A 10,794-nucleotide genomic window follows, 5' to 3' on the forward strand; every position below is an offset into this window, starting at 1 on the left:
CCATACAATCAGTAAGAATCCAACTACTCACATGACCAAGACCAAAGAGCTGTCCAAAGACACTAGAGACAAAATTGTACACCTCCACAAGGCTGGAAAGGGCTACAGGGAAATTGCCAAGCAGCTTGGTGAAAAAAGGTCCACTGTTAGAGCAATCATTAGAAAATGGAAGAGGCTAAACATGACTGTCAATCTCCCTCGGACTGGGGCTCCATGCAAGATCTCGCCTTGTGGGGTCTAAATTATCCTAAGAAAGGTGAGAAATAAGCCCAGAACTACACGGGATGAGCAGGTTAATGACCTGAAAAGAGCTGGGACCACCGTTTCCAAGGTTACTGTTGGTAATACACTAAGACGTCATGGTTTGAAATCATGCATGGCACGGAAGGTTCCCCTACTTAAACCAGCACATGTCAAGGCCCGTCCTAAGTTTGCCAATGACCATTTGGATGATCCAGTGGAGTCATGGGAAAAAGTCATGTGGTCAAATGAGACCAAAATAGAACTTTTTGGTCATAATTCCACTAACTGTGTTTGGAGGAAGAAGAATCCCTACTGTGAAGCATGGGGGGTAGCATCATGCTTTGGGGGTGTTTTTCTGCACATGGGACAGGGCGACTGCACTGTATTAAGGAGAAGATGACCGGGCCCATGTATTGCAAGGAACAACCTCCTTCCCTCAGTTAGAAGATGGGTCGAGGCTGGGTCTTCCAACATGACAATGACCCGAAGCAGACAGCCAGGATAACCAAGGAGTGGCTCTGTAAGAAGCATATTAAGGTTCTGGCATGGCCTAGCCAGTCTCCAGACCTAAACCTAATAGAGAATCTTTGGAGGGAGCTCAAACTCTGTGTTTCTCAGCGACACCCCAGAAACCTGACTGATCTGGAGAAGATCTGTGTGGAGTAGTGGGCCAAAATCCCTTCTGCAGTGTGTGCAAACCTGGTGAAAAACTACAGGAAACGAATTGCAAACAAAGGCTACTGTAACAAATATTAACATTGATTTTCTCATGTGTTTGAATACATATTTGCAGCTGTATCATACAAATAAATAGTTAAAAAATCATACATTGTGGTTTTTGAATTTTTTTATTTTTTAGATTGTCTCTCACAGTGGACATCCCCCTACGATGACAATTCCAGACCCCTCCATGATTTCTAAGTGGGAGAACTTGCAAATAGCAGGGTGTTCAAATACTTATTTTTCTCACTGTACAAGGTATTTTATCCATATCAGGAAAAAAGGGAGTTTGTATGGATATGTCATCATACCTGCTCTGTTTTCTGTAATGCTACAGTACACTTCCTTCATAAGTAACCACCATGATTTGTTGCTCAGGAACCTATTACTATTGTTGGTGTTTGTGTCTTGGATGGATTGGTTGTTGACAAAAAGCCAAAGAAACAAACCAAATTAGACGTATCACTGTGTGATCTCTGCTTTCACATCTTATCAGGGGCTGGAATTCAGAGCTGCAACTCTGGCTGTCAATGCTAATTCATCTTTCCTTGTCTCGCCTTGCATTCAGACCATCATTGTGGCATGGGTGCGAGCCAACCTGTGCGTATTTATCTCCCGGGAGCTATGGGACGAGCTGCTGGCAGTGCTGTCCTCCCTTACCTGCTGGGAGGAGCTGGTGACAGAGTGGGCCAGCATCATGGACTCGCTGACGGCTGTGCTGGCACGCTCAGTTTATGGCCTGGACATGGCCAACCTGCCTCTGGACAAGCTCAGCGAACAGAAGGAGAAAAAGCAGAGAGGACGTGGTGAGGGGGAGAAATGAGGGAAAACAACTAGGAATTGGGATGGCTAGAATTTGGGTGACATTTTTTTTTAATTGACTTTTTGGAAGATAATATTGGTTACTTTACAGTTGAACCTTTTTGGTTGACTTCATGATGGTTGAAAAGGATTAAGGTTTTTTTTCACTTTTACATGAAAAGTAATTTCTGTTGACTCAGTGTTTTAAAACATTAGCCTCATTTACACAGAGATTCCGCTATACTGCTGTAAGGAAGGTCCGCCATTACTCTCGACGTCCCAGATTCTATCATTCCATGTTCGTATCTTTTATACAGAACGCGAGGCGGAATAACGGTGCAACATTCACACTTTGAACAATATGTGTGAAAGTGGCTAATTTAAAACAATTGACATAAACTGCACTGAACCTCAATTGTAAAGATTTGCCTCCCGTTTTTGGCTTTGATTTTTGAATACCTTTTGGGTTTTTGACTGTTGGCTACACACAACAACTGGAATGTATTATCTACACAACTTCCATCCATCAATGTGCTTTGCTGACTGCCAGAGTGTGTTTTTTGATACTACCGCTGGTGGTCGCCAAAGTCATATAAGTTCAAATCCTTCACATTAGAGCTTAAAGTGTGTACCTTACAAATGAGCTCATGGTAGTAGTAGATCAGTAGATAATATGCACTCTAGATGAAATACAGGTTTAAGGAAATTTAGTTTAGGGGCAATCAGTCATTGATGTTGACTCTCACAACAGCAGTGGGGTGTTAATATTTGAAGAACACGTTTTCGTAAGTTCAAAAATACCATAACCACAACTATCCTTTCTCTAAAGCAATCTGTATTGCGGAAAGCCGCAGTGAATTGTCTTGCATGTCAGTAGATGTTGGTTGTGCTAAATCCAATTATAAAGCTGGTTGTTAATAAGAAATGTACTCCTTTAGTACTCAGCAAGGGTTGTTCTCTGCATGTCAGGTGTGATCCAGGACTCCCAGAAAGCAGCGGCAGTGGCGCGTTCCTTCTCACTGAGTTGGAGGAACCAAGGGGAGCAGGGCGGGCCAGGAATTCAGGAGCCCATGAGGATTCGCTCCGCCACTACTTCAGGAGCTCCTGGTGTAGAGACAGCCCGTAACAACGTCCGGCAGAAGGCCTCTGGTAAGTACTATTAACGATAACATTATTGCTGGGTTAGTTTACTATGCCATCAAAGCAGGCACAAATGCAACACAAATGTGTGGCTTTTTTAAGACCCTGCATATGAATGTATCTTTATCCACGCTGTATTAATCCTCTGGCTTTGTGTCGGCCAATAACACAGGACTGATAAGCTTAGGGAGTACAGCGTCAAGCCACAGGGTTTATCAGACGTATTGACCGAGTGCAAAAACTTTCAGACAGGTCTATGTGTACGCTAGTCCAGGTGTTGTTGAAAGGACCAGCACCAAAGACAAAAAGGCCGGCAGATGGTCCCCATTGTTCCCCTAACGTGTCCCCGGCAAATGTCAACATGTTTCAATGTCAGCTTGATTGCAGGCACACAAGCACAATTCCACCCGACAGCATGTCAAAGGCCATCTTTGGACACTCATTGTCATTACCTCAATTCAGACACTGCAAACACCCCTTATCTGATGGGAACGTGGCAGGCTAATTAAAAGGTGAGCTGGGAGGCAGTATAGTAGTAACTAGCTGCAGTGCCTGTCCTACTTGTCTTTATTTTGTCTAGACAGAATCTTAATGTTGAGGTCCAGGCCTTCCGCCTCCCCAATTACCACCAACATACTAAAATGACAAGCTTGTTAAGCTAGGAGCAGATGTATTTGTGCCTGAAGGATGAAGACTTAGAAGGTGTGTGTGTGCGTGCTCTGACACTATTCTATTATGTCTCATGCGCATGCACCTATTCTGTTAGTCTGTTTATATGTATCTACATGCAAGCAAAGATGGACATTAAACACTGCTGCTTCAAATTCCCTTCCCTTTCTTTGGCCTAATTGGATTTCTCCCACATTGATCTTCAAAGGCCCGACAGCCCTCCTCCCTACTCCTCAAGAGAGGGCCCACACATCAATTGCACCACAGTTTTTGATAGTTTCATTAAGAGTGTAATTAAAGCTCATTAATATGCATAAATGGGAAGCAGTGGCGGGCTGTAGCAGAGACGATATATCTCTCTTACTGAAAGGCGTAATTAAAGTGTGCTGAATGCAAGAATAGAACTGTCCTCTTTCATTGCTCTCTTTGAGATTAAGCCTCAAGTGCTATCCAGATACAATAGCCAATGCCTCAGCTTTGACAATTGTTAAAACTTGGCTGCACTTCTGCATGCAAATATAAAATAATATTGCTCAGAGGTCTTGTTTTGATAATGGTGAAAATGGCTGGATATTTCATTATGGTACTCCTTAAGCTCCTACAGAGAGACTCCGTTAATCCAGTTCTTTCAGTCTGCTGTTGCTTGGACGGTTGTTAGGTATACATTTGTCTGAATTGTGATATCATAGATAATATAATGTAGACAGAAACATTAAACCCATCTTTTTTTTTTTTTTTTAAAGCCTTTCTTTGTTACTGTTTTTTATTTTAGTTTGTTTTAGTTGGGGTATTTTATTCTATTTCATTCTGTCATTTTATTTGCGTTGTTTTACTGAATTTGTTTTTTTCCCCTATGTAGGTTTTTGTTTTTTAAAAAGGTGCCATTTGTTTTTTTAAAACTCTCAAATATCTCATCAATATCTATGTTCAGTATCAGTCAAAACCTTTTTTAGTCTAACGGCTTTAGTCAAAAGGCTTGTCGGTGTCAGATGTCAGTGATGCTGCATCTTACACAAATACTCGCTGTCTTATTTACAGTGTCAGTGACCTGATATCTGTCTGAGTTTCAATCTATTTTTTCTTCTGATATGAATCATATTTAAAATTCTTTCTCAAAGCCACAGTTGTTGCATTTCTTTTGTTCATTCATTTCAGTGAACACTGAATTTGGCTGTATGAAGGTCAAACTCTGGTTCTGCTGTGCTTTATTTCCTGATCAGGAATGTTTTTATTACTTGAAGCACTTGTGGAGCGCTATGTACTTAGCTGTTACTGAATTCTGTCTTCTTCCCTTTACTTTTTTTGTTTGTTTCCACTGTCTTTCTTATTCTTCTTCTTTCTTTTTCCCTGATGGAAGCTAAGCGAAGCCAGTCCATCAGCAACTGTGTTCATCTATACGAGGCTTTGCCCGCTGCTAAAAGCGTTCCTATGCTGCTCCACACTGTGAGCTCTTTCTTGCCTGGTATCTCTTCTGGTAACTCTGCTTGCTCTCACAGACTCTCAGGTAAAGTGTGTTCTGAGAGCTGCATGTGTTTGTGTGTTTGTGACCTCCGCCCTGCTTTTTCCGTCCATGTGTCATCCTGTCAGTTTTTGTATCTGTTGTAACAGTATCTGGATAAGAACGGTTTATGTTTTAACAAGAATTTATGGTTGTCTTGTGCTCACTTATTGAAAAATGTCAATCTCTAGGGCAGCATTGCAATGTGTAGGAATACAGCCTATAACAACTTCAAGAGTATATTTGCATCTACGCTGCATGTGTGCATGTCCTAATTTCTCTCCAATGTGAATGTGTCAAATCTTTATCTATAGTCATTATGTTTACATGTAAAGGGTTGTGTTAGGGATTTTGTTTTGTTCTTATGGCTCTGCCTAACCATGGGTCTTCCTTTCTCCTGTCTGTCAGATGTGGAGGAGGGTCAGCTGTCAGAATGTGGGGGAGAGGAGGAGCTGCGAGGCGGGGATAGCCCTCTGCCACGTAGCAGCAGCACCTCTGACATCACCCAACAACTGTCTGACACTTTACCAGGTATCGTATATTATGATTTTCATTCCCTATATATGTTTCACCTCTGATCTTCACTGGAATTACACCCGTGGCCTCACATTGGTAATTTATTAAGAAGAGATTTAGATGAGCTACATGCAAGCCATTGGTTAACTGAAAAGGGAAAAAGGTCAGTTGAGTTTCCATTTGGTTAATTACACCCTTTACAGTTTTATGCAATACAATACAATAACCTAAATTAATATTGGTTAAAATTTTTATGTTCCTGTTTGCATCTTTTTATTAGGGTGACTAGAGGCAATTTTCATTCATTTGTACCATCTATGGAGAGGGCATTGGGAAAATCTGACATTTAGAGTCTATTCTCTTATAATTTTGAAGCATTTTTATTTTATTAATCTTGTGTTAGTTAATTTGACAGGGACTATGCTAAATAATGAAAAGAGTTTAAAAACAGAATTGTAAATGAGCCAGCGTTAGCTTTGAAGACTATCTATTATTCTTGGCCGGAGAAATACTTTTTGACCAATTAAACTCAAAGACATGAAGATAGTAAAGTGAAGAAACCTTTTAAGAGAAGTTATTTTTGGTTTCTCTGCCTATTTATAATATCCCCATTTGCACTTCAGCCCAGAAGAGAGAGTACTCCCCTACTTCCTGTGGCTCTGATAGCAGGATGTCTGAGGGAAGGAGAGAGAGCAATGAGCCACCAGTGGTGAGAAGAATCATCTTGTACTATCGTTTTATGTCAAAGTATTAAAAGATTTGACCATACAAGTGTCTCTTCTTCAATGTCTGTTTCTTTATTCCTAGATCCTCATCCGGCGGAGCAGCAGTCCAGTGGAGACGGAGTGCAATGCTGAGGGACACACAAACTACACAAGACCCAAGCTCAGAGAGAAAAGTTAGAGATTACATCACTAATTACTTCTTTGAAGTGATAATCACTGTCATTTACAGTATGTGTAGCTGTGTTTGAATTTATATTTTCCACATAAAGAATTATAGTTTTTTAATTTAAAAATTGTCAGTTAAATCAAACATTGAAGTATCAAACAAAGCCCACTCTTTGCATGGATTAATCATTTTCCTTACACAGCCAGTACGTTCCATCATTCTGTATTTAACTTCTTACACTTTTAATGTCTGTTATCCACCTCATTCGTACACCCTACCTAGGTGAGAGTATAAGTAGTGAGACTTCCAACGGCTACCTCAATGAAGCTGAGGTTACCTGGCAGGCCTTTGATGAGGAAGCTGACACTCAGTCCACACAGTCAGCCCACATGGATGTGACTACCGACCCCCAGAGCCAGGGGAGTCTGCTGCTCAGCCATAATGAGGCTCTAGCAGGTATTGGAACTGATAATAACTCACCCTGAGCACCTAAAACATATTTTGAACCTCTGTTTATTCCAGATGTAAATGTATTTTACAATCAACTGCAATCTTTTTGAAAACAAAATACAGGCACCCTTCAGGGGACCCTAACTTTAAAATAGGACCATATTGTGTGTTCAGGATCAGTTTAAATACAGGGTAAGCCATAGATCTGTATAATTTAACATTGTTGTGAAGTAAAAGAAAATAACCCTAAATGAGCTATTGCATGATGATAAGCAAATGTGAGTTGAAAAGGTTTAGCAGTTCTGCGGGTTTATTTGAGGTGTGTCCCATCTAGCTTGGGTTGTGGTGCCCCCAATTACCTCACTCCAGAAAGTGACCCGTGGTCTACAGTGATTTAAACAGAATTGTAATATTTGTTAGTCGCAGCTTTTTTTAAATTTTCATAGGAAAACCATATCAAGATTTCTCTGTGCTTTAAACGCATCAGCTTTTAAAGCACCCCGCCATCATTATTGAAGGGGAGAATGTAGTGGCCCCTCTGCCCCTCCCACCCTTGCACGTGAACTGTCTGTGTTGTCCAACATTGTGATCATTATGTAGTTGTTACTTTTCTTTTGTCCCTGTGCTCCCTTCCTCAAACCCAATTCTACCCCTTCCCCTTGTCGTTTTTAGGTCCTGAGTGTGCCCTCCCTCCCCACTCTGCACCCCCGTCCTACCACCACCACCACCACAACCACTACCCCCAGAACCCGCCCGCCTCACCAGCCCTGCTGGTGCACACAGAGTGCCCGCGGGACTGCCCCCTGGATGACACCATGCATCAGTCTGTCTTACACATGCCACACCACTTGGGTACTGCTCCCTAGCTGCTACTCATCATGTAGACCATTAAGCCCTCATTTTCCACTGACTCTCCATGCCCCATATTTTTCAGCCTTCCCTGACATCCTTTGCCTACATTACACTTATACATATATTATATATATATTGTTTTGTTCCCGTTCAATAACTTGATAACACATTACATTTCTTTTTTTTTTTGTTCTCCTTGAAACCAAACGTGCATTCTTGTATATCTAATTTGAATTGTGAACATTTTCTTTAAAGAGTGAAAAAAAAAAAAATTAATTTAGTAATCACCTCAGATCTTCAATACACACTTTCCGTTTTTGCCTAATCCTGGCCTGTGCTCCGCTTCACTCCCCATCGTTCTTCTGCTGCACACTAGATGGCACTGTCCTCCCACAATCCACCCTTTGACCCGAGTTCATTTGGATGATGCATGTGACTTGTCTGTTTCCCAAAAAGTATTTCAGTACGTAGAAAATAAGGATTTGGTCAACAACTCCTTAAATAATAAATAATAAATTATAAAAGGTGTTTGTTGACTGAATCTAAAACCCTCTTTAAAATGTAATTTCATTCACTTTGTTTTAGGTACCAGCAGCTACAAATAAAGGTGTTTCTAAATGTATTCTCTAACCCAAACTACCCCAATCTCTCTCTCTTTGACCATGCAGACAGTAGTGAGTGTCTGGCTGATGATGTCAGCATAATTGCGGGTGGTACCCTGACTGGCTGGCATGCTGATTCGGCCTTCGTCTTGTGGAGGAGAATTTTGGGTATCCTGGGAGACGTCAACAGCATCCGCTGCCCAAAAATTCATGCCAAGGTCTTCTTCTGTCTTTACGAGCTGTGGCACAAGCTGGCTAAGGTAAGGTGGAGATACCCAGATACATCCACTCTTACAAAGAGATAGTTGGCATGAAATGACGCAATGGTTTACTATAGTACTTGTTTTATTTTAATCAACTGTATCTATGTTAATGGAAATATAGTATTTTAAACCGAGGCCTTCATATAAACTTTATCTTGTACTCTACTTTATCCTGTATAGTTGGCATGAAATGTAAGTAACACAATGACTTACTATTAAAGGTGCTCTAAGCAATGTTGGGTGACGTTACTTCTTGTTGCCGTTAGAAGTATTTTCCATCAAAACGAGACTAGCTTGCCCCTCCCTCCTCCTCATCCCATCCCCTTCCTTCTGTGCTTCCGCGCACTAACCCCCCACCCCCAAATCCTTCCTGTCGGTTAATGGCTGGAATGCTGGAAAACTGTTTCTGTATGCTTTGGTGCACGTGGGCACAGTTTTTTTTTTTTTTTGTCGTTTGTAGACCCTGGACTGTCCAGAGACCACGTTTTTTACAGTGTGTTCAGGGGACAGGCAGCTCACGGATAGTGAGGAGATGTTTGCTGTATGTGACAACAAATGTAGCCTAAAACACGCGTTATCACTTAGAGCACCTTTAACCCTTGTGTTGTCCTCCCTACATGACATTTTTGTCCTTTTTTTGACCAAGAACAACACAAGGGTTAAAAGACAAGTGATTGATTTAAGTTTTGTGTGTATTTCAGGCCTGTGTTTAATGTGTAACAGAGAGAAAATATTGTAAATTCCCTTGAAGGATTAATAAAGTATAAATTATTATTTTATCTGCAGATGAAGATGGATGGATGGAAATTATTATTTTTGTTAATTTTATTTAATCAATCATAGTATCATTAAGTATCAATGTAAATGATTCACATACATTTTATTCTGTACTTTTTCACTCTAAGATAATGCATGGTGGTTACGTTTATTTACCGAAAGTGAACGTGTGCTTACAGATCCGGGACAATCTTGGGATCAGTGCGGACAACCAGTCTTCTCCTCCCCAGCCCACCTTCATCCCTCCTCTTCGAATGCTGGCCTCCTGGCTCTTTAGGGTACCAAGAACACATAGGCACAGCAGACAACATCCAGAAACCAACAGTCACAAAAATTAAATACTTTGAGGCATAAAACAAAATGTGCAAAAAAACAACCAGGAAACTGAGGGTTAGATTGAAAGTGTGTTATAGTTTAGTAGGTATGCAGCTAAACACACATTAGATTAGCAGTATCTAATCATACTGTTTTAGAAAAAACATAAAAAGAAGAATGCTGCATATTTAAATTTTAGTTTGCCTCAATGAGGGAAAACAGCAACTGTGGTCACTGATTCACATGGTGACAGGTTTGCACCATAGAAAAAAAAAACGGACAAAACTGATTAACCTCTCCTACCACCCCTGCAGCATAATATATGTCAAAGTCTTCAGATCCTCATAATGATACTGACCTCAGCATCCGTCTCTCTCTCTCTCTCTCCCCCGCCCTCCCCCAGGCCACCATGCTTCCAGCTGAGTACAAAGCTGGCAAGCTGCAGGCCTACAAGCTCATCTGTGAGATGATGACCAGGCACCAGGATGTGTTCCCCAACAGTGATTTCTTGGTGCACCTCTACCATATCATGCACAAGGGCATCACCAGCGAAGACCAGGTATAGCCAGCAGGTGGCACCTGCAGTATGGCTGCAAATTGTGCTTATTTTCACCACTAGATGGCAGACCAGTCAAACTCATGTAATGTACTTGCAGTGGCCCTATTAAAAAAAACTGAAAAACTATGGTTTGTAGTTCCCAATTTGCCATCTCCATTTCTTGTGCGATCTGACTCAGTGATTCCTATTCACCTGTTATTTCTTGATCTAAATCAGGTAGCCCTTGGCTTGTCATCTAATATGTGTCTAGTGCCAGTTGAGCCTCAACATGAGGTCTGTAACTGACAAGATTTAGGACAGGGGTCCATAATTGCATGCAATTTAAGATTGTTTAGGCTTCTTTTGAGCTTGTGATTTTGAACAGAGCGTTCCAACTAGTGGTGATGAAGAATACCTCTGTGTTTTGGCATCTTCCACCTCTTTTAGCCACACCCTTCCTCGTAGTTAAATCTGGCCTAGCTCCATTCCTTCCAGACGAAGCTGAGGGGAGATGAATGG

The 10,794-nt window shown here is 41.3% G+C and overlaps 1 protein-coding gene across 9 annotated transcripts in view; it reads left to right on the top strand.

The window, feature by feature from the left end:
• Window positions 1–10,794, top strand: part of ralgapa2 (Ral GTPase activating protein catalytic subunit alpha 2) — a 105,888-nt gene that overhangs the window by 41,042 nt on the left and 54,052 nt on the right. For 6 of the 9 annotated variants that reach the window (XM_032500988.1, XM_032500986.1, XM_032500982.1 and 3 more), the window contains exons 15-25: window positions 1,532–1,769; window positions 2,734–2,913; window positions 4,931–5,077; window positions 5,480–5,602; window positions 6,211–6,296; window positions 6,395–6,485; window positions 6,761–6,934; window positions 7,601–7,780; window positions 8,449–8,642; window positions 9,602–9,700; window positions 10,141–10,296. In XM_032500988.1, the coding sequence (XP_032356879.1) occupies window positions 1,532–1,769; window positions 2,734–2,913; window positions 4,931–5,077; window positions 5,480–5,602; window positions 6,211–6,296; window positions 6,395–6,485; window positions 6,761–6,934; window positions 7,601–7,780; window positions 8,449–8,642; window positions 9,602–9,700; window positions 10,141–10,296 (1,668 nt within the window). The remainder of the gene's footprint in view (window positions 1–1,531; window positions 1,770–2,733; window positions 2,914–4,930; window positions 5,078–5,479; window positions 5,603–6,210; window positions 6,297–6,394; window positions 6,486–6,760; window positions 6,935–7,600; window positions 7,781–8,448; window positions 8,643–9,601; window positions 9,701–10,140; window positions 10,297–10,794) is intronic. The other 3 variants (XM_032500985.1, XM_032500989.1, XM_032500987.1) reach the window with 2 other exon arrangements.

Source organism: Etheostoma spectabile, chromosome 20 (assembly GCF_008692095.1).
Source record: "Etheostoma spectabile isolate EspeVRDwgs_2016 chromosome 20, UIUC_Espe_1.0, whole genome shotgun sequence".
Lineage (NCBI taxonomy): Eukaryota > Metazoa > Chordata > Actinopteri > Perciformes > Percidae > Etheostoma > Etheostoma spectabile.